The sequence below is a fragment of the Eubalaena glacialis genome, chromosome 3, assembly GCF_028564815.1.
Source record: "Eubalaena glacialis isolate mEubGla1 chromosome 3, mEubGla1.1.hap2.+ XY, whole genome shotgun sequence".
In the NCBI taxonomy this organism is placed as follows: Eukaryota; Metazoa; Chordata; class Mammalia; order Artiodactyla; family Balaenidae; genus Eubalaena; species Eubalaena glacialis.
In genome coordinates this window covers 63,113,725-63,139,516 of record NC_083718.1, presented here as the reverse complement: position 1 = coordinate 63,139,516, position 25,792 = coordinate 63,113,725, and the positions used below count along the sequence as shown (strand labels likewise).

At 33.3% G+C, this 25,792-nt stretch overlaps 1 protein-coding gene across 1 annotated transcript in view; it reads right to left on the bottom strand.

The window, feature by feature from the left end:
- The window catches only part of KIFAP3 (kinesin associated protein 3), a 163,380-nt gene that overhangs the window by 65,814 nt on the left and 71,774 nt on the right, over positions 1–25,792 (bottom strand). The window contains exon 11 of the mRNA XM_061183116.1: positions 9,629–9,729. Coding sequence (XP_061039099.1) covers positions 9,629–9,729 — 101 coding nt within the window. The remainder of the gene's footprint in view (positions 1–9,628; positions 9,730–25,792) is intronic.

Genomic DNA, 25,792 nt, shown 5'->3' with positions numbered 1-25,792 from the left:
TTAAAAAAAAGAGAGAGAGAAAGGGAAGATGGATCTGAGAAGCAGCAGACAGAAAAGTAGGAAGAAAAAGGCAGGCCACTTACGCCATTTAGCAGTAATCTAGATTTGTCATGATGAGAGATAGTTGCTATGTAATAAAGGAGAAATGAACAAACCTTAAGCTATACTTTTGAGAAGCTTGTCTACTATTATTGGTAAATAGCATATTAACTTAGTGCATATTATATAAATATATTTTTCTCTTAGTCAAATTGCTAACAACATATGGAAGTCAATCCTAAATTTATAACCTAAAAATTTCTTATGTTTTATCTCAGTGGATACCTTTTTAGATCAACATGCCTTTGTTGACTGGTTAGACCCTATTTTGTTAAATCTTGTTTTGGTTATTCTCTACGTTAGTTCCAAATAACTTCTAAGTTTCAAAAAGGATACATGGTGAACACACAAAAATTAATCTTATTTCTGTATGCTAGCAATGAACACCTGGAAACCAAAATTTAAAAAGCAAATCCACTTACAATTGCTCCCAAAAATACTTAGATATAATTCTAACAAAACTATATGTATATATATAAAATTCACTATTTGCTGAGAACTACAAAAACACTATAGCTGGTGAATGGTTGGCATGTATCATGCCTTTTCCCAGAGAGCACTTCTTTAACACAAATGTTGCTGCTAGTGGAATCTTTAATCACTAACACTTAATAATGCTGCAGAACAAAAAAATTCTATGGCAAAGATAAAATAATCTTAATTTATTGGATATACTTTTAACAGATTTTGCTACCTATTAACTGCCAACTAAAATTAAATTACAAATTAATAAAAATGTAGGTGACAATCCTCTAAAAATGTAAATATATACAGTATGTTTTTCATACTCTAATTAAAAACCCACTATAGATTTCTTCCAAACTTCTCCTAATACAAGAAGCTTTTTAAAAATAACAGAAGTCTGTTTGTTACATCAATGCAATGCTTAGCAAGGCAAAATATCTGTCGCTGTTTACTTGATATTAACCTTGTAGTATGAAATTTGCCTTTAAGAACAGTGTTACAGGGTGATTTGTTAGAAGCTGAGGGTTTTTGTTTTGCCTTGTTTTTGTAATTTCCACGTTAAGTCCTGTGGTGAAATATTCAGGAGCTAGTTTTTTAAAAAATAATGCATGGTTTAAAACCTTATCCAACACCTACATCCCCAAATCAAGAGAAATCAGGACTAAGTGTGAATGAAATACATCATGATATAGAATTAGTTTTTCATAATAAGAAAGAGAAACATTTCAATTTTAAAGTGTTCACATTTTAAAATAATAGTTTAGTTCAAGCTCTACGTGTAACACTGTCTTTGACTGTTACCCATAGCACTTCAGATGTAAGTGTAATTGCTGACAACTAAGAAATACTAAAACTAGATTTGTTCTGTTTTAACTATGTCCACTGTCATCTTTTACTAATTTAACAGGAAGGCACTAAAAGGCTTCAGCCTGTGCAATGAAGAGGCAATAGTGTTCAATCAGACAAGTCCCATATTGAGTATCAGATACCAAAGACCCAGGACTGAAATCACTGTGTCTAGACTCTCTGGCACCTGACTTCACTTATTTACCAGTGACCAGAGGCCAACCCCTACAGCTCTCTGTATTCACATACACCTCTGCCACCCCCACCCCCCTACCCAAACATCTTTGAATGATTATGGCAGAACTTTGCATGCCTCAGGAATCTCTTCTGACTGGCTACTCCCTAACTCTGCTGTTTGAAGTGATGCTCTGGTTTCTGAACTTCAGCAGATAATGGCAGGCAGGAGCAAAGGGGGCTGTCAGAAAGGACGTTTACCAGCATTCAGCTCAAAAGAAGCGTGTAGATCAAAGAGGGGCCAAATAGGACAACTGTGGTAGAAAACGTGTGGATTACTATGAAGATTCTTGCGCACTGTTCTAGGTAAAATGTTAAATAACACCATGACATCATTACCTAAACATGTACTTTGGCCATTCTATTACCAATAAATACTTTTATAAGCATCTGGATGGCATTTGCACCTATTTAAACAAAACATGCATCTTAGAGGTCTAAATAACAATGAACTGTTAATGTGTACTCTTAACTATTATTAGAATACAACCATTAACTCCTGGTATCCCCAAGTACGCTTACCTGGAACAATTCACCCACTGAGACCATTAAGATCATACATAAAGAAAGACTTGCCCTGACCCCCAAGTTTTACAAAATAGTGGCATAATAGAGGGAAAAAATGAGAATATATTGGATAATTAGAGGCAATAAAGTACAAAAGAAGCAAAGCAACATAATATTGGGAGAGATTATGAGGCATGTTGACTTTATAACATCTACTCTGAATATTAAATAATTTACAAAAGTGAGCTCTAATTATAGGCTTATGTTAGAGCATCTCACAATCTATTTCCACCAAAGTCCAGCTCTTTAAGAATGAGAAATCAGTAATCATTTTTCCCCCAAAAGACCATGATCATGCACTAGATACAAACTCTTAAGGTTAATCTAATTTATGAAATGCTATTCCTTGAGCCCAATGTTAACACATTGTTTATTTGGACTAATAAAATTCTGATGAAGAAATTTTAGAAAGTATAGGTTTATCCTATGTAACACATATAAGAAAGGAAGTATTTAAATTGGACTCTGAGTGGTTCCAAAATAATGAGAAGCATTTACTAATGGCACCTTATTTTTGTACAGTGTTTCACAGTTTATAAAGTTCCTTTACATATGTATCTAATGGAATTAAAGAATATGACCATATCCCACATCTTTGTTGATCACTGAAATGAATATGAATGACAATTGAACCACTGCTTTCTCACTTTCAAAGTTATTTTGGGCTGCTCATTTGAAAAATTCATTTGTAATACTTGACAATATTTACTAAACAAAAATTAATGTGCATAATTTCAAAGTGAACAGAGTATTACATTAACTCTAATATATTCCAAACTTCAGATATGGTTTTATTTAATAAGTAGGTTAATCAGTTGCTACCACAAATGAGTTCAAAGCTTTGTTAGTATTATAAACATTACTTCAAGGAGTCAATACTTCTGAGAGGAGTATCGTTTTAATTCCTGAAGGAAGCTTGGAAATTTCAATTTAATCCCAAATTTGCTTTCCATGATTCTTTTATTTTACAATGTACTTTTACAATTGGTACTGGGTGGCAATCAAACCATGTCAACTTTTCCCCAAATATGTCAAAGTTGAGCCTTATAAAGTACAAGTTATAGGCTGGAACAAACATACTATTCTAGAGTACCATTTGGTTTCTCAAAATATGGCCTCATACTAAAAAGTTTCAGGATGTTTACAACATAATGTGATAACATACCCTCACTATTCTTACCAGGGTTGAGCTTTAAAAACAAAATATAATAAACTAAAACCCCAAAACACTGACCACTGAATGAATTTTGGAAGATTCTGTTCATGAAATACAGACCATAAATGTTCTGAAAACCCCACTGCAGAAATGTTTGATGTTAGAAAATTATCTGGCAAGGAAACAAGCATGAATGTTGTCCTTGAAAAGGTATGGGAGAATTTTCTACAAAGTCTTCAAATGCAATAATAATAATGTTTCAAAAGTAACTTAAACAGGCTTTTATTTCTGATTATTTATTGAAAATAAAGTTTCACATTTTATGTTTGAGATTGTAAATTCTAGGGTATAGAGGGAAGGGTAACTCCAAATTAAATATTTAACAAAAAGTTTTCAATCTCTTTTTAGTTTACATTTATTTCTCTTTTATTTAATGTTATTCTCTTCAAAATCTAATCTAGATAAAAACAGTCAATCTAGACAAAAATATTATTCTTTTATCATTGCTTTCCAATTCATGTCCTGTAGTCAATGAAGTTCTGACATTAAATGGGATTGGAAAAGGAACACCCTTTGAAACTGTGAAGCAAAACCCCTTGGAACATATGAAGTGAGACTGTAGTAAATCACCTGTAATCCCCCTTTGACATGGCTACTCTTTTATTGAAAACTTGTTTGACAAAGAGTTTGATTACACTTTGTATCGGCTGTAGTCTGACATGTGTTATCTCTATAAGAAGCCTTGCCTTGTTAGATAAAATATGCTGCATATTTGAAGGACGTCTACTTTCTGTAAACAAGCATAATTAGTTTATCCCCTGGTATAAAAGCCTAAGAAATTATCCTTGAGAGTTTATCAGTTTTTTAATTGCGTGTAGATAAAGTATTAAAATTCTGGAATAGCAAATTCAATTTTTAGAACCGTTTTATTAATTTGGGATGAATAGAAGGATTAATAAGAATTAATAAAAAGAAAAACTATGGCCTGTTTTTTACTACATAATAATTATTTGCCAAATAATATACATTTAATAACTTATATTAGGCTAATAAGGAATTACGTAGTAGGAGTCTTAAGAGGATTACTTTAATAAGTATGACTTACTATACATATTCTTCTGAAGTGTCTTTTAAAAGTGTTATTTTTATTGTATATTATACATCCTGCGATTTTGCTTTTTCTATTTTAGAAAGCCATACTATAAAAATAATATTAAAAATCAGTCTAATAGTGTTCCAATCATCAGATAGTATTCAAATTAGTAGAGCTCAGTTTAATGAAGATTAATGGCACAATAGTGATTCCATGAATGTAAATTCCCTAAAATTACACATGTATAGAATCTCCACCATTATAGTCTATGAAAAAAAAATCACTAAACTCCTTCAAGACAAATAAACCTAACATATGAAATATATCAAGCAACTGAGTTATAGCAAAAATCTTTCTTGAGAGCAGTGCTATAAAAATAAAAGTATTTTGATGAAGCATTTTCCCATCAGAGAATGCAAAGCATTTAAAACCGTCAACCACAAACAAAATTAAAGGGCAAATGACAAAGTTGGGAAACGTCTGTAATATGACAAGGAGTTAAAATAGTTATTATATATAGAGATATTATTTATTAATCCTAAAATATTGACATGCCAATGGAAAAATTATCAAGGGACATGAATGATTTATAACATAATATCAACAATAAGCAGGTGAAAAATGTTCAACCTCACCAATATTCACAGAAATGCAAATAAAATGCAAATAAAAAGAAATAGAGACACTCCATTTTTAGAGAAATGATAGTATCCAGTGCTGTTAAAAGTGACGTGACAGTTGGAAAAAAATCAACTCACGTCTTCTTAGAAGGTAATTTGCCCATATTGTGTCAAATACACAAAATACCTTTTGACCTAGTAATTCTACTTTTAGGAATTTAAACTAAAGAAAAAATCGAGATGTGGTTAAGCTTTTACATACTATGATATTTATTCCACATTATTTCATTTGTTACATATGTTTACTTACAGCAGTTTTTATGTGATAAACTGGAAAAAAACCTAAATATACAATTTAACAATATTTAAATTATGGTACACTTATGCAATAAAATAGTATACAACTATTATGAATAATTTTTGAAGAATGTTCAGTGACATGGGAGGGTACTTAACGATATATTAAGTTAAAAAAGCAATATAAAATTACATATGATCATAGTAGGGGACTTTAACGCCCCACTTTCACCAATGGACAGATCATCCAAAATGAAAATAAATAAGGAAACACAAGCTTTAAATGATACATTAAACAAGATGGACTTAATTGATATTTATAGGACATTCCACCCAAAAACAACAGAATACACATTTTTTCTCAAGTGCTCATGGAACATTCTCCAGGATAGATCATATCTTGGGTCACAAATCAAGCCTTGGTAAATTTAAGAAAATTGAAATCGTATCAAGTATCTTTTCCGACCACAACGCTATGAGACTAGATATCAACTACAGGAAAAGATCTGTAAAAAATACAAACACATGGAGGCTACACAATACACTACTTAATAACGAAGTGATCACTGAAGAAATCAAAGGGGAAATCAAAAAATACCTAGAAACAAATGACAATGGAGACACGACGACCCAAAACCTATGGGACGCAGCAAAAGCAGTGCTAAGAGGGAAGTTTATAGCAATACAAGCCTACCTCAAGAAACAGGAAACATCTCGAATAAACAACCTAACCTTGCACCTGAAGCAATTAGAGAAAGAAGAACAAAAAAACCCCAAAGTTAGCAGAAGGAAAGAAATCATAAAGATCAGATCAGAAATAAATGAAAAAGAAATGAAGGAAACAATAGCAAAAATCAATGAAACTAAAAGCTGGTTCTTTGAGAAGATAAACAAAATTGATAAACCATTAGCCAGACTCATCAAGAAAAAGAGGGAGAAGACTCAAATCAATAGAATTAGAAATGAAAAAGGAGAAGTAACCACTGACACTGCAGAAATACAAACGATCATGAGAGATTACTACAAGCAACTCTATGCCAATAAAATGGACAACCTGGAAGAAATGGCCAGATTCTTAGAAATGCACAACCTGCCGAGACTGAACCAGGAAGAAATAGAAAATATGAACAGACCAATCAAAGCACTGAAATTGAAACTGTGATTAAAAATCTTCCAACACACAAAAGCCCAGGACCAGATGGCTTCACAGGCAAATTCTATCAAACATTTAGAGAAGAGCTAACACCTATCCTTCTCAAACTCTTCCAAAATATTGCAGAGGGAGGAACACTCTCCAACTCATTCTACGAGGCCACCATCACCCTGATACCAAAACCAGACAAAGATGTCACAAAGAAAGAAAACTACAGGCCAATATCACTGATGAACATAGATGCAAAAATCCTCAACAAAATACTAGCAAACAGAATCCAACAGTACATTAAAAGGATCATACACCATGATCAAGTGGGGTTCATCCCAGGAATGCAAGGATTCTTCAATATATGCAAATCAATCAACGTGATACACCATATTAACAAACTGAAGGAGAAAAACCATATGATCATCTCAATAGATGCAGATAAAGCTTTCGACAAAATTCAACACCCATTTATGATAAAAGCCCTGCAGAAAGCAGGCATAGAGGGAACTTTCCTCAACATAATAAAGGCCATATATGGCAAACCCACAGCCAATATTGTCCTCAATGGTGAAAAACTGAAACCATTTCCACTAAGATCAGGAACAAGACAAGGTTGCCCACTCTCACCACTATTATTCAACATAGTTTTGGAAGTGTTAGCCACAGCAATCAGAGAAGAAAAAGAAATAAAAGGAATCCAAATCGGAAAAGAAGAAGTAAAGCTGTCACTGTTTGCAGATGACATGATACTATACATAGAGAATCCTAAAGATGCTACCAGAAAACTACTAGAGCTAATCAATGAATTTGGTAAGGTAGCAGGATACAAAATTAATGCACAGAAATCTCTTGCATTTCTATACACTAATGACGAAAACTCTGAAAGTGAAATTAAGAAAACACTCCCGTTTACCATTGCAACAAAAAGAATAAAATATCTAGGAATAAACCTACCTAAGGAGACAAAAGACCTGTATGCAGAAAATTATAAGACACTGATGAAAGAAATTAAAGATGATACAAATAGATGGAGAGATATACCATGTTCTTGGATTGGAAGAATCAACATTGTGAAAATGACTCTACTACCCAAAGCAATCTACAGATTCAATGCAATCCCTATCAAACTACCACTGGCATTTTTCACAGAACTAGAACAAAAAATTTCACAATTTGTATGGAAACACAAAAGACCCCGAATAGCCAAAGCAATCTTGAGAACGAAAAATGGAGCTGGAGGAATCAGGCTCCCTGACTTCAGACTATATTACAAAGCTACAGTAATCAAGACAGTATGGTACTGGCACAAAAACAGAAATATAGATCAATGGAACAGGACAGAAAGCCCAGAGATAAGCCCACACACATATGGTCACCTTATCTTTGATAAAGGAGGCAAGCATATACAGTGGAGAAAAGACAGCTTCTTCAATAAGTGGTGCTGGGAAAATTGGACAGATACATGTGAAAGTATGAAATTAGAACACTCCCTGACACCATACACAAAAATAAACTCAAAATGGATTAAAGACCTAAGTGTAAGGCCAGACACTATCAAACTCTTAGAGGAAAACATAGGCAGAACACTCTATGACATAAATCACAGCAAGATCCTTTTTGACCCAGGTCCTAGAGAAATGGAAATAAAAACACAAATAAACAAACGGGACCTAATGAAACTTAAAAGCTTTTGCACAGCAAAGGAAACCAGAAACAAGACCAAAAGACAACCCTCAGAATGGGAGATAATATTTGCAAATGAAGCAACTGACAAAGGATTAATCTCCAAGATTTACAAGCAGCTCACGCAGCTCAATAACAAAAAAATGAACAACCCAATCCAAAAATGGGCAGAAGACCTAAATAGACATTTCTCCAAAGAAGATATACAGATTGCCAACAGACACATGAAAGAATGCTCAACATCATTAATCATTAGAGAAATGCAAATCAAAACTACAATGAGATATCATCTCACACCGGTCAGATTGGCCATCATCAAAAAATCTAGAAACAATAAATGCTGGAGAGGGTGTGGAGAAAAGGGAACCCTCTTGCACTGTTGGTGGGAATGTAAATTGATACAGCCACTATGGAGAACAGTATGGAGGTTCCTTAAAAAACTAAAAATAGAACTACCATACGACCCAGCAATCCCACTACTGGGCATATACCCTGAGAAAACCATAGTTCAAAAAGAGTCATGTACCAAAATGTTCATTGCAGCTCTATTTACAATAGCCAGGACATGGAAGCAACCTAGGTGTCCATCATCGGATGAATGGATAAAGAAGATGTGGCACATATATACAATGGAATATTACTCAGTCATAAAAAGAAATGAAATGGAGGTATTTGTAATGAGGTGGATGGAGTTAGAGTCTGTCATGCAGAGTGAAGTAAGTCAGAAAGAGAAAAAGAAATACAGTATGCTAACACATATATATGGAATCTAAGGAAAAAAAAAAAAAAAGGCCATGAAGAACCTAGTGGCAAGATGGGAATAAAGACACAGACCTACTAGAGAATGGACTTGAGGATATGGGGAGGGGGAAGGGTGAGATGTAACAGGGTGAGAGAGTGTCATGGACATATATACACTACCAAATGTACAATAGATAGCTAGTGGGAAGCAGCCGCATAGCACATGGAGATCAGCTCGGTGCTTTGTGACTACCTAGAGGGGTGGGATGGGGAGGGTGGGAGGGAGGGAGATGCAAGAGGGAAGAGATATGGGAACATATGTATATGTATAACTGATTCACTTTGTTATAAAGCAGAAACTAACACACCATTGTAAAGCAATTATACTTCAATAAAGATGTTTAAAAAAAAAAATTACATATGGCATATAATCTCAATACAGTATTTTTTTAACTATGTAGAAGAAAATGTACCAAAATTTTAAATGGTTATCTCTGGGTTTGGGATAACAGAAAGTTACTTTCATTTTTATAATGTTCTGTACTTTCCAGATTGTATATAACAAATTTATATTATTTTTAAGAGGGGAATTTTAAAGAAAAAACCTATCTGGCAAATCAAGGGAAGAAAGTAAAAAACATATTTTTTGAATCCCTTTTTAAAAAAACACTTAAAGCACTTACTTGTGGTATACAGTCAGTGTATGCAAACATTGATTTAAAGCGGTCATCCATGCTTATGTGGTAAAGAACACACATTGCTATTTGTTTGTAGTTTTCATTGCCTGGAAATAAGAAATCATGGATATGGTGAGATTTTATATTATGCCATGCATGACATGGAATGACCACAAAGAAATTAATTTTTTTTGTATAATACACTCAAATTAATGCATTAAAACTTTTAAGCTACTGAATCAAAAAAAATCATTATATAACCCTAATTTAGAAAATATTTTGAGCTCCCTATTTCAATTCCAAAGTTTGGAGCACACTATCTATGAAATATCACTAAGTTCCAAGAGATTATGTGTATTTTACAAGGTATACTTTTGAAAAAAATTAACCACAAACCTAAGAATTAATTGTTCCCAGTAGCCCACTAAAAAGTAGATTTGGCCACTGGCCTCCCCATCCTTACTGTTTTATCAAAATATGTGATAAACACACTTCATTGACAGTGATAATGTATAAGAAATAGTAAACAAAAAGTATATTTAATTTTTATGAATCAGAAACTGGAAAAATAACAAATAATAAAGTAGAATAGTATTTGCTACATTAAAAAAAGAATACATGTCCAAAAGAAGACATACAGATTGCCAAAAAACACATGAAAAGATGCTCAACATCACTAATCATTAGAGAAATGCAAATCAAAACCACAATGAGGTATCACCTCACAGCAGTCAGAATGGCCTGGCCATCATCAAAAAAATCTACAAACAATAAATGCTGGAGAGGGTGGGGAGAAAAGAGAACCCTCCTGCACTGTTGGTGGGAATGTAAATTGATACAACCACTATGGAAAACAGTATGGAGGTTCCTTAAAAAACTAAAAATAGAACTACCATATGACCCAGCAATCTCACTGCTGGGCATATACCCTGAGAAAACCATCATTCAAAAAGATACATGTACCACAATGTTCACTGCAGCACTATTTACAGTAGCTAGGACGTGGAAGCAACCTAAGTGTCCATCGACAGATGAATGGATAAAGAAGATGTGGCACATATATACAATGGAATATTACTCAGCTATAAAAAGGAACGAAATTGAGTTATTTGTAATGAGGTGGATGGACCTAGAGTCTGTCATACAGAGTGAAGTAAGTCACAAAGAGAAAAACAAATACCGTATGCTAAAGCATATATATGGAATCTAAAAAAACGGTACTGATGAACCTAGTGGCAGGGCAGGAATAAAGACGCAGACATAGAGAACAGACTTGAGGACACAGGGGTGGGAAGGGGAAGCTGGGGCAAAGTAAGAGAGTAGCACTGACGTATATACACTACCAAATGTAAAACGGATGGCTAGTGGGCAGCTGCTCCATAGCACAGGGAGATCAGCTCGATGCTTTGTGATGACCTAGAGAGGTGGGATAGGGAGGGTGGGAGGGAGGTTCAAGAGGAAGGGGATATGGGGGTATATGTATACATATAGCTGATTCACTTTGTTGTACAGCAGAAACTAACACAACATTCTAAAGCAATTATACTCCAATAAAGATGGAAAAAAAATACATGACTATAAAATGCTAAAGGGTAGAGATAATAAGCATAGTCTAAGGATTGACTCAGAACTTTTGAGGTAAGATTATTCTAGTTTCGTACACCTTGAAACTGAAAAAAGAAAAGTGAATGATATATCATAGATTTGAAAAATAAAATGGGACTTTAATATGTCATGTAGTCCTTCTACATGCTTTCAGACAGACCATATTTTAAGGATCTACTTATGATCTCAAAGTCAGTGACAAAACTTGAGCTAGAAAAGTTTAGCTAAAAAGTTTTATCCAAAAAACAATATTATTTTTAAAAAATTTGGGCTATGAGAAATCCTTGGAGATATTTGGAGTTTTAAAACAAAATCAAGGATATACATAAATTTAGTTGATAAATAACATATCAAGAAAATTTTAAATATACTGTGACCTGGAGGATAAATTCAGCACCTTTATTCTTGTGTCTACCATAGTATAAAATTACTAAAATACTTCGTGTTTTTTAAAAATACTATTTTATATTCTTATGAAATTTTTCAGATATTAGGTTACCTCTTTATGAGGTGGTGAGAAATTCTTAGGGGACATACCTCGGTATTCTTATAGGCTTAGTATAGCATATGGAAGTTTCTCAATAAATACCTGCGGATTGATTCTATTTTTAATATCTAAAAAGCCTGGTGACTATAGTTAACATACTGTATTGTACATCTGAAAGTTGCTAAGAGAGTAGCTCTTAAAAGTTCTTACAACCAGAAAAAAAGTAATTATGTGAGGTGATGGATGTGGTAACTAATCTTCAAGTGGTAACTTTTATAGTTAACTACCCTTATATCTAACCTTATATATTTTGCAATATATACATATATCAAGTCATCACCTTAAACTTACATACTGTTATATGTCAGTTAGATCTCAATAAAGCTGGAAAAAAAAACAATGTTATGTTTAAAAAATCAGAGGCTAAAACTGAAAAAATAAGCACATTTAGTCAAAGACAGAAATTACTAGTTCTACAAGATTTTCAGATTTGACACAAAAGTGTTTTAAGTTTCCAGGTGTTTTTTAAAAACATATAGTGACCCTCTCTCTAGCCTCTTGCTTTCCTGGAGCTTATATGTTAAATAAAAAATATATCATATGGTAAGGAAGAACAATGTGAGTCTTCAAAATAATCTGTCAAATAAATTTTATCATCCTTATGTTTCAGATGAGGAACTTAACACTTGGAGAAAAATAAATACTTCCTACACAGCCTTGTAAGTGGGTGAGCAGGGCTTTAAACACAGGTTTCTCTGACTCCAGAATTTTCACCAGAGGTGAAGTCATATACATCAGAGGTATATTACAGTATGTCTCAAACATTTTTATATCATAAGGTAAAACGGTCTTTAAAGTAAGGTTTTATTATCAGGTATAAAAGACTGAAATACACTGACATATGATAGAATAAAAGACATTTTAAAAACAGAATTTTTAAAAATCAAAGACTTTTGCATCTTTGTAAATTGTTTGGCTAAAGCCTATTTCCTATGGCTTTCAGTATCAATGTAAAAATGACTTCTTGGCATAAAACAAAAACAATAAAATCTAGCATATGTTCGTCAGATGAATACATACTAGTAAACATTCTCATCTTAACTAAAAATCTATGAATTCACTAACTTAACCACTTGGAATACAACATATGCAGGAACTACATCTGGAGGAAAACGTAATGCAAAAACTGTGAAATTACTCCAAAAAAGAGAAAAGTAGAGACTAACTGGGTGTTCCCAACCCCAGTATTTTGCTCTTGGGATCAGAGCAATCTAAATAGAAAAGACTCATAGATTTTAATAAATCACATTTTTACACCGCTGAAGGCATTCATTTATACTTATTCTAGTATAAAACACACTTGCCATAGGAAAACAAATCTTTGCATAGGTTTGCATGATACGTAGATTAAAAATGAAAAATTCCAACTTTATTCTCCAGAGAGGAAAGTATCCCTTAGGGGTTTGGTCAGATTATACTTCACAGTATTTAGTTTTTCTCCAGGGACTGAGGTATTTTAAAATCTTTTCAAGTAAGTTCCTACAGCAAACTCATATTCTGAAGGCACAGTCTCTCTTTCCCTGCTATTACAGTTTCTTTCTATATGTTGTTCAGCTGTGGGTAGGTTCTAGTCCTACTTAATTTTTTCAAAATATTATTTGAAAATATTTTCTCTATGTAATGGATTCATTGAAAAGTAGGATGCCAAGTCACACAACTTACTAAATAAATGGTAGAAGAAACAGAGAAATCAATATCCAATATAAAAGATTTTTTAACATCAAAGTAAATAATCAGACATTAAAATTCAGTGTGGAACTAAGAATGAAAAAGGACACTATTCTATGTTTGAGGATTGTCTGTCTACTGCTGGTTATCAATGAAAGGATTCTAAAATGCAGTGTTCTAAAGTGGTACATCAATTCATGTAAGGTGAGAGGAAAGAAAGATTCACCTTTAAGAGGTCTGTACCCCATAAAGAGAATAACAAGGAAGGTCCTTCTAGAGCAAATTACATACACATATATATATGATTATATATCTATATCACTTCCAAAGGATAACTCAGGATAAAGGATATGTGATAGAATAGAAAGTCTAGAGAAAAGTCCTAAAATTACAATAATTTTTAAAAAGTAGATGAACAACATATGCAAGAAACATCTCAGATTCAACAATAATTTATATTACTTTCTTTTTCCACAGCAAAACTAAATATCTAGTTTCAAAAAGTAGGATGAGTCATTCTACTGCCAGTTCTAATTCTGCCCTTGTGTGCTTTCTCTTTCTCCTTCTCTCCCCATACTCATGGCCAAAGGTGAAAGATCCTTGCAGTTCTCCCGTACCTTCCTAATTCTTCTTTATCTGTGATCTTCTATTTAAAAACCTATGTAAAGCAACTATACTCCAATAAAAAATAATTTTAAAAAAGGTGGGAGGCTGGGGGGACAGGCAGGAAGTATATGGGAAATTAATGTCCTCTCTGCTCAATTTTGCTATGAACCTTAAATTGCTCTAGAAAATAAAGCTTGATTTAAAATAAAAGTCTCTGAACATATGCCCAATTTCCCATAATCTTTACCTAAAATGATTATCATGCCCCAAAAATGTGCTAAAACTAAAGGACTGAAGAAAACAGAAGCTCAAGGATTACAAGGCTATCCCAAAAGATTCGTGGATAGCCAGTCTTTCTATAACTACAATTCTCTGAGAGAAGGGAAGAGAGAAAGAGTTAAGCAAACTGATAGTTCCTCTTGTATGTTAAGCATGTATTTTCTCATTTAACTCTTATAACAACTGAAGAGGTAGGTATTATCTCTGATCTGGATGTGAGGCAATGACATTCATTAAGGTTATGAATCCTTCAAAAGGAAACACAGCTCGTGAATCTGAGATTCAAACCTAGATTGGACTACAAAGCCTGTGTGCATGTACTCTCCACTAAGCCTTCCAGGAAGCAGCAGGAAGGGTGAAATAATGCCAAATAAACATAAATTATTATCATCATTCCTTAGTGGCACAGTACCGGAAGGAAATGCAGTTAAGAAGGGACTCTATGGAGAAAGAGGTGAGAAGATGGGAGAAGAGGAGAAGAGGGGAGATGAAATGAAGAAAAACATTTATTTATCAGAGTACCTGTGCCCAGATGCAATAGGTTCCAATGGATGAAAGATCTTGACAGGGATAAATTGCATTATCCCCCAAGCAGTTTGGGGGACTAGATCTATAGCAGTTCTCAAACTCACTCTCACTGAATTGGACAAGAACTGCTATCAAGCAGTGTTTGATTTTATGAGAAAAACAAGGTGCTAGAAGCTTAAAAGTTGAGTAGAGTGGTAAACAGAGGCAGTAAAATGCTGTGGTTCAAATCTCAGGCTCTGGAGGCAGACTGCTTGGGTTCAATTTGTGGCTCTGCCACTTACTAGCATAAATGGCCTTTTGAGTGTTCTTTAAATTCTCTGTGCTTCAGTTTCTTCATCTGTGAAACTGGAATAACAACTGTACCTATCTCAAAGAGTTGTTATGTGAAGATTAGGTGAAGGAATCCTGGTAAAACAATTAGTACTGAGTCTGACACACAATAAACTGCATCAATAAATGTCATTTCTTAGTATTATTATGTTGATAATAACACTTTTCTGTTTTACCAAGAGAACACTATTTTCACGTTCCCCTAATATATATGTTGTGTTTGTGGTTTTCTATCCTCAAGATTTGACCATAGTTAGAGGTAATGTAGGTTTAAGAGGCAGCCAAGATTCCTCTGAGATGAGCTAGACAGGGTTCACAGGTATATTCTGAGCCTATGGTTGAGCCACTTGTCCCTAGTCACTTTCCTATAAAGCTCTGCTATACACAAAGTACGGGCTTAGGAGAGTCACCTCATCCCTCAAGGCTCCACTCAGTGACCAGTATCTGATAAGGACCCTTCATCAGTCTCATAGGGTTATAAATCCCTTAATCAGAACAAAAATTGGGAAAAGAAAATAATCAAAGGATAGATTATTGTCATCAGTATGTGTTCCTCCACCACCACTACCACAAACACACTGTGACCCTCTCTTCCTTCTTTCATGCTTCCTCGTCTGTAACAGAACTTAATTTCACTCCTAGAGTGGGGAATAGCTGTGGAGGCGACGGGGTACAAAAAGATGAAAGGACACAGAGAGAGAAGTCTGAGAACACAGAAGACAAACCTCACTATTAGCTATATTACTTCATTTACCTTTAAGTTTCATGTCCCAGGCAAATAAAACATACAGGTGTTTCCCCATTTGTTTGAGCTGAGCACAACCAAACAAAAGAAACTGGAATATGACCAGAGATATTTTTTTCCCTTGAGGAAAATGTGAAAGGAGGTGATGACAGATATAAGGGACTACAATATTGTACTCAGAGGTCTATATAACCCAAGTTGCTGATATGTCTTATAGATTTTATCTGGGTAAAGGTGCCCTAGAATTCAATCAATTGATTTACAAATATCTATAAAATTGATTTTCTTCTCATTTTGTATTTATTTAGGGAATGAAAAAAGATACAAGATGACACTTGGTTTTTTATTCAGGAAAAAAGATGGAAATATTTTATAAATGGTTGTTACCCATATGTTACCTTGATGATTCTAATTCATATCTTATTGTTTCAAATCACATATTTCCAATCTCCTCTAAAGAACTGCAATGTATGAAGAAAGATTATAGTATATAAACCACAGGTATGTATCATATTCATTGAATCATAAATGATTATACAAGTGACTAATTGCTTGATAAAAACACAGCCTATAACTTTACGGTATCTAGCAGATATCTGACAGCTACAGCAAAAGGACAAAATATTGTAGGAGAAAAGTGAATACCTGGAGGGGGAAGATGTCTGGAAATAACCTAAATTCATCTCTTCAAACACAGCTGCACACAGAAAGTAGCGGCTTTCTGGCAGCCAACATTTATTATTACTTAAAGACTAATTTAAAGATCACATAGCAATAAACAGCAATTAAGAGAGATTAAATGGTCCAAGTAAAATTAAAGCTTATCCCTTATTATAAGCTAATAATAGTCTTCTTCATTCATTGGAAGAAAAGATATCTGAGTTCTTAAAAAATAAATCTCAAAAAAAAAAAAATCTTGCATATCCTAAATGAATTTGGGGCTGGGAGTTACGATTTTCCCATAAGAATTCATGATGAAGAACCATAAACTCCAGCTAACCAACTATGATTTCTCTACATCATACCAATGGCAGACATTTCAAAAGGGCTCCTTTAAGACTTACAGACATCAATTATTCCCTAATGGCATCCCAAGTTAAAGCAGTCTGCCAATAGTCGCTATGCTGGCATAGCACCAAAGGCTCTGTGAATTTTGAGCAGAGCAGTGAAAAGACTGAATATTTTGAGCACTAGGTCCTTCATGACTATAGGTGGCTTAGTCAGATCTGTTCAAGTAATAAGGCCACGGTGAAAATAAAATGGCCTAGTCATTATGATTCCTTTGGTATTTATGGTAATAAACATGAATCATGATGAACTCACCGGCTATTAAATGCAGAGGTCATAAGTACTTCGATAGGATTTCCACAGAAATTCACTGTTAATTAGCTGGATCATTATTTGAACACGTTACTGAATTATCTTAGCAGTTGTGCAGCCATTCCCCTCAAAACTGGTCATTCCCAGCTGAGGGCAGTTAATGCCTTAACAAACTGGTCATTAACTCCAGCAACTGATTTTGTGGGAATCATTGCACTTACACGTTCAAGATTTTTTTTTTTTTTCTTTTTAAAGAAATTTGCAGCTGTAGTTCAGCTGGAGCAACTGAAGGAGAAAAAAAGTCAGCTCTCTGGGTTGCTCTCACGATCGATTTTCTGCCAATTAAAGGGGAAACACATGCTGATGGGTTTTGAATTTTAAAATGTCTTCAGTTTTTTCCATCTCTGAAGTGATTAGTAAAGACACCATTTAGCTACTAATTTTGTAAGATACTTGGCATTTTCCATTCACAGTTCAGTCAAGCAGAAATATGAGTTCTGAACACCAGAACTCAAAGCCAAATTTCCACTGCTGCAGTAGACCCAGCCCAATACTTTGTAAAAGCAGAGTGAGAACACAAATATGGGTCACATTATTAGCCAGATTCTCATTCCCTTCTGCACTCCATGTCTTCGTTCAAAGTAGAAAACTCCCTTCAAAGTCACAAAGGATCCATGAAAAGATAAGAGAAGTGGGGATATAAGCACCCCTATATTAGAATAGAGCAGCATTAAGGTGATAAATTACCCCTAGAAAGTCTATGTGAGTACAACATACTTCAAAAATCACAACTGCCTTTAAGTTTACTGTAGAGTTGGAGCCTTTAAAGCTCTATCACTATAGTGAAAATGCCACAAGCAAAACCACCACTTAAAAGATAATTGCAACAATAATTGAACACATATATTAACTATATTGAAATACACTAAAAATATACTGCAGGTAGATTAGATGATCTTTTGTACATGTTTCCATATCATTTTATGTTTAACTTATTAGCGCACATACTGCAGATACATAACCAGCATAACTAGATAGATAGCCTTAGTTAAAACTTGAATTTGGAGAGACCAATTTTTAAGATTGAAACTCTACTGGATAGTCTTCTCTTCTAGAATGGATTTGTTCAGTCAAATCTAACAGAGATTTGAAATGAATAGATAAAAGCCAACGGTTTTTTAACTGTGAGTTCAGGGGGGAAAATGTCAGAATTTATAGGTTACAATGATCAGTATGAAAACAAGCATAACAATAGTTTTGTGATACAGTGGTTCATGGATAAATGTTTCTTGTGCTAAATTATTTAATTTAAAAACTATAAGAAACTGAAATTGTAAATCTACCATTAAGCTTAATAGCCTTGTCACATTAAGACGTATTCATGAAATAAGTACTCTAAAATTCAGCACTTTTGATATATTTCACTCTCTTTTAGTATGTACAACTGTACATTTCGCCATGTAGTTTATTTTTAAAATATTTTCAACATGTTTCAATTATTTTATTACCTTGTCTGTAGTGTTATTTTATCCAGAGCATACTACAACAACTTATTTATAATACACCCTACAAAATATGCATACTTGTAGTACGAACGATAAGGGCCAAAATAAAGCCCTTAACAATGGCTGCTTTCTAGCCTACAGGTCCACATCATTGACTTAATGTGCTTTGGTCAGCTTTTACCACCTAGAAATGGAGAGACCCCAGGCAATATTCACACACAGAGTATTGGAACCAGCTGGTGATAGAAGAATCCGAAGAAAAAAGGCTTCTTGATTTAATTGGGAAAACAGGAGGAAGCATAAATTTTACTGCCATTAATAACTTCAAGCAATCTTGATATGACTCTACTTCACCCTGACGGCCAGACATGTGCTTTTTGTTAAAGTGTTTGACACATCTGACCCCTATTGTTTGCTCACTTGATCAGGTAAGAAAATGTAGGTTTATTTATAGGATAAATGAGGCCTATTAAAATGAGAAACAGTGCAGTAGTCTATGACGAGCTGTGTACTGAAATAGATGTGTGAAATTCCATAACAGTTTTGTAATAAACAGGCCAAATGAAGTTATAAAAAAAAATCTACTTTAAGTTTCTTAAAGAAATCATCATAAACGCAACTTAGTTTTTTAAAAATGGAAAATACCTCCTAATTGGAAAATATTTTGACCATTTCCAGTTTTTAATAAACAAGTCAGAAAAGGTCATTTAGAAAATATTATTCTCTTTAAAAAATAAAGACAAGCTTTATGTCTTCATTTTATGATACTTTAAAAATTATAAACTAAGTCATTAATATATAATGAAAAAAGTAAATTTAACATTATGGGGGAATTTCAAAGGTGTTCAGAACTTAACTTTTTCAATTTTCTTTTAAGGAAATATGACAGAATGGTCACAGAAAATAACCCTTAATTTTTAAGTGATCAAAGTTTAGAGTCTAACAGTATCTACTCTGGCAATCTCCAACAATAAGGGAAATCAGACTTGTCTCAACCGGAAGAAATCAAACATTTATCACTTAACTCTTGACCTGGTCTGACTCCCTACATGTTGATAAAATCTCTACAGCCTTGGAAAATGCCCTGAAACCCAGATACCTAATGTAATCTAGATCAAGATGAATCAGGTGCCATTCTTACTCTCAAAACCATTCTGGGTCTACTCACAGAATGTAGAAAAATTTATATCCATTTCGAGCACCTTAGAAACTCTAATTTACCTTCCATTGAAGAGAATATGGTCTAACATTTGGATCCATTTTGAAATGATTCATGTGGAATTATGAAACAGGCATGCCAATGTGCTATTGAATCTAGGAATCCTAATTTTTCTGCCATAACCAATAAAATTCGTTTCAGCAAATTAGCATAGATTCACAACCCTCAAATGTAAAGGAATCAAAATTTACACAGATAGGGAAGAAAAGAAATGAGATGACAGCTAAAGGTAAAAGAGTGAAGAGTCAAGAAGAATCTTTATTAAGATGGATGAATAATAGTATATTTGTATGTCAATAGGAATGATCTAATAGAGAGGGAAAAATTAATGATGTGGGACAGAGAGGAGAACTGCTGGAGCAAGAATCTTGAGTAGGCGAGAGAATGAAATAGGGAGGGAGTATGGCTTATGGTAAGAGTAGAAGCAAAGTATAGACACAGATGCAGGCAGGAGGGTAAGTGTGGCAACAGAAACTCATGGAAATTCTTTTCTGACTGCTTCTATTTTCTCAGTGAAACAGGAAGCCAAACAAGGTAATGAGATGAGGAGGAGGATGAGGTGTTGGATTTAGAAGGAGAAAGTAGAGGAATGAAATTCTCACCTAAAAGAGTGGGAGAATGACTAGACAAAGAAAATGTAGTATGATTGCTGGTCAGCATTAAAGGTCTAGTACTGATTATCCAGAATTTTCTGTATGTTTCTGTCCCTCTGTGCTCAGGGTCTTCCATCTCCATTTTCCTACACCATGACATCCATCCCCCAACTCCCTTCACGAAACACCAAAGAAATTGGTAAAAACGATTCTTACTAATATGTGAGTGGTCCAAAGGGCAAGGAAAGAAATATAACTAAATGTCTAAGTATAAGAGAAAATAAGGATTATCCTACGGAAACGGGAGTGTTTGGGTCTTGCCTAGAAATCCAAATATAAAATTAAGAAAATATATTTTGGGAAAACCAAACATGCCTTCTAGCTACATTTAACCTGCTAGTTTGAGACTCCTGATGTATTGTTACTGCCAGAAGTGTTTGCATTTAATGGGAATTAAAAGCTTTAAAAGAATGCTCTAATTCATTGGTTTTCAAAATGTGGTTTGAGGACCCCGAAAGGGGATCCACAAAGTCACACCATTTTTATAACAATCATAATATATTATTTTCATTTTTTTACTCTCATTATTTCATAAGAGGCTACATGACATAATATACATGACATATATGACATACGATTTCACAGCATATTGTTGAGGGAGATATGAGAGCCAGCTGTTGTCTATTAAGTCTAACTATAAAGAGATTTGCAGAAGTAAAATTATGTCCACTCCTCTCAGTAATTTTTGTTTTGTTTTAGAAAAGTTATTTTTCATAAAAATATTTATGTTAACATGTAGCAGGTTATTTTAAAATAAATATGTAACATTTTTTCAATTTTATTTTTGGATACAATAAATATCCATAAATATAACTCTGCATAAACAAAAAATCTCTGGGGGTCCTCAGTTATTTTTAAGAGTATTAAAAGGTCCCGAGACCAAAAGTTTGAAAACTGATGCACTAATCATTGAATTACAACAATCACCTAATAAACAGGGAACTTACAAAACAGCAGAGAAAGTGTGGAAAGTGGTCATTGTCTATAATTTACAGGTAGCTACCTAATCTGCCTAACCATTAGGTTGTTGTGCCTATTCTATTTTTGTTTTAACAAATCCAAAAATTCATGTTTATAGGATAAGACCTGTATATTTTGTAAGGTTTATTCCCGTGAGTTTAAATTCCTTTGAAAATCAAGTTAAAAACTGAAAGGCTGACATGAAAACTCAGACATCACTCAATTTAAAATACATATCGATGTCATTCACAAAGGGGGAAAAAAAACAGTGTGAATTAACTCAAAGTTGTCCCAAAGAGTTCATCAGTGAAATTTGGCAGTTTTTTAATAAAATTATTAAGTATGGACCCTGTAATACACTGTCTCTGTGATGTTTAAGCTTTATGCAGAAGTGATGCCATGCTGAACTAGGATCTTCCAAAGAATACATTTCAGTTGTATTTTTATGCTTGCTTCTGTGCTAACATCATCCCCAAGCACATTAAACAATACTCAGCATATGAAACATCCAAGCCAAAGCAACTGAGAGGCAAATATGAAAAACATTATTTGCCTGGTGCATCCGACAGAAAGCTAAGAAAATTTAGTTTTTCAAGTTACTTTTGAAACACTGTCAGTGCATTCTCCAGGGAACTGAAGAATACACTACGACAAGGAATTTCCTTGCCATCTCCCAACCCAGGATATTCTGACATAAGGAAGCACTCTTGAGACATATCAATGTCAAACGGTTTAAGGATTTATGACAAGGGAATTTTTTTTTAATGATCTGATTCCTAGATGAGCCAAAAAATCTTTGAACACTTTAAAAAGTTAACTCAATATCATAAAAAACCTGAACAAACTGTCTAACAATTACATAAGTAAAGGCAAACTTTGTAGGTCCAATTCAATTTGCAAATAATCACAATTGATGAAACCATTGGCTATGATAGGTCTCCTAGATGGTAACATAAAGTTACTAAGCATAAGAAACTATGTCATGTACAGGGATTAAGAGTACTGAAAAGATTATAAATTGATACTGAACTAAGTAGAGATAAGTTTAAGATCTTTATGAAATCTTAGGAAAATAACATATCAAAAAATGAAATAAGAAATGAATAATTTTGGTGGTATTTAGGAAAATAAAAACAAAGGAATTTAGATATAAGCTTTTATAACCTTTAGATATAAGGTTTTCCAAGGACCCAAGTAAAAATTTTGAAATATTTGGGGAAATAATGCCTTCTTTCTCTATGCCTAGGAAAAGATCAAAACTATTCAAGCAAATTAATTTCAGGATAAGTTGAGAAAGAACATTTTAAATGATGATTTCTAAAATTCCTTATTAATCCCTTTATGTGTCCCTGATGTCAAAGGAAAAAGCTAAATTCAAAATTTCTAAGTGAAATACTCATATGATAAAACAATATCAATATAATTTTTAGTTCTGTTGAACTACAATATTTGGTTCTGTTCAGAGCCTCACATGGCAAAAGAGCTGAGCTATAACATAACTTCTTTACCTTTAATAATTATTCAAATCACAAAACCTTCCTCAAGTACATATTTTTTTTCCAGTTATTTGGCAATTCTCACAACAGCAGGGGTCGCAATGTACTAGTTAAACGTTTCAGGACACAAGGGAAGGGGATTAAATGTTCATATAGCACAGCTTTATTAGAGACTGAAATATTCATGATTCATTATACTCTAGTTAAAATAATTTATTATCAAGTATAAAAAGATTTTTCAGTTATGGGGTCCCCAAATAATAATAAAGAAAACGTACTTAATATCTGATAGCATTTCCAGTTGAAACAGCATCCCTTAAAAATCACTTCTGAAAAGTTCTACCAGATGTATAGCTCTACAAAAGTGCTTCTGCATTTTTTGCATCTTTTAAAAATTAAGTGATTTCTATATAGAAATAGGTAATTTTAAATTCAGACAGTCATTTGTCAACGTGAACATATAATGAACAAAGAATTTTTATCTAATGAAAAAAGCAAACTGACCAGTCATATTATAATAAACTACATGCTCTTTAATTCCTTCTCCATAACTACAGTGAAGAAAATGCACCTCAAATTCTTTAAATATTTGATTTACAGAAGGTTTTTTTCTCCCTTTCAAAAAAAATTTCAACTCCACGGAATCATTCCAAGTACTAGCCAAGGAGTAACCTAGATAATTTAGATTATCTACTGTTCAACACATTAAAAATCCAAAAGAGACCATGATATTTCTGAAAATTTGAAGGAAAAGACATCTAATCACTTCCCCTAGTTCAGTTTTCTAACTGAACATCAAATCAGAGGACATAAAATCAATGATTAAGTCATAAGTAGAATTTAAAAAGAATAGAAAAAATAGAAAATATAGTACATTGCACATAGAAATGGCAAAATACTGCTTCATGAACGTTTAAAAAAATTACATATATTAAACACAGTGTGTAATATATATCACAAAATATAGTGTATATTAATATACACACATACATATACATACACATACATATACATCACATACACATGTGAGTATTGGGTTGCAATGTACAATATAATACTATAGTCTGGGGTAAAAGATATTTGAAAGGCACTGCTCTAGATGAATTATTTCCTATGCCTTTAAAATCTATGCTCTCTATAATTCCAACTTCTTTATAATTGTAGTGGCCAAAAATCAGAGATATTAAATATATCAATTGAGAAGTTTAATTTATTGTGTTAGGAGTTGATTTAATTTTCCGCACATATAACATATACATTAACAAATGTAAAAATAACCATTCTATTAATCACTTATCAGGAAATCATTTAGTATACACTACATACAATTTCTCTGAACACAGCAAAGAGTACAATCAAACAAAATAGGTTCTTCACAGTCAAAAGAAATGTTACAAGGTCCATGCAATAAATGTTACTAGGAAGAGAACCCTTTGGGCATTCATTTGGAATTTCATTTTTAACAAAATACACATTTCAAATAAGTTCAGTTGTCGGTTTCCAAGACCACAGGAGATTAGAAATATATCATTAGAGGAAAGGAAAATTGCTGCCATGGAATTGCTGCTGGTACAGAAGAAATGAGAAGTGACAGCCAAGGACAAGTGAGGAAAACAGAAAAACTGTATATAAAAATTAAAAATACATGGCATTCTGGGGCCATTTAGCAAGGGGAAATACTTGAGCACAGTAATATTTACAGCCCTGTATAATAAATTATCTTCAGAATTACAAATTTGAATCAATGATACTGAAAAAAATAGCAATTACTTATATAGCACTTGAGCCAGGCACTCTGGCTCCAAAGCCCATGGTTTTAACCCCTACAACATTATACTGCTTCTCAATAAAAATTTAAATTATGTTTATGTATTAAGGTAAACTTAAGAAAATATTTAAGAAAAGAACAATGTAATCAATTTTTAAATACAAAATGATTAAATACCCTTAATGATATAAGCCTGGAAAACATACTTATCAAAAAAGACCCATTTCTGGATAACAATTATTTGTGTTCTACATATTTTTACATTAATTTCACTTATAATATTATTATGTTCACTAATATTTACTGCATTATATCATTTAACCCTTCCCTATTAATGTGTACCATTATTATCTACATACTGGAGATGAGAAAACTGACATATGGGTTAAGTAATTTGTACAATATCACATAGCTAGTAACTGATAAAGCCAATATTCAATATAGTCTGGCTCCAGAATTCTAGCTTTTATTCAATGTGCTCTGTGCCACTACAGTGGCAAGGTTTACTACATACGGTAATATTTGCAATAATGTCTCAGGATGTACTTTTTAAGAGATTCTGGTAATCTTGGAAACCCAGCTAAAATTCAGAAAAATTTAAAAATATCTTTCAGGATCATTAGACTGCATGTTTACCAATGTTCCAGTTCTAATCCTTCCAGGCATTTGCCTACCCCCCTTAAAGTTCTACATGGCTATGTGATTTGCTTTATTAAGGGAAATGTAAACAAAAATGATATTTGTTATTTCAAAGTGGAAGCCTTTAAGTTTGCAATTCTCCATTTTCTCTGTTTTCCCTTCCCTGATGCCACAGTGACCTGGAGGCTTTGTTAGTGGGTCTTTGACTGATGCTAACATGAACCAGCAGTTTCTACTTACTTATAGTAGATATAAATATGAGCAAAAAATAAAACTTTTTTCTACTTTAAGCTACTGATATA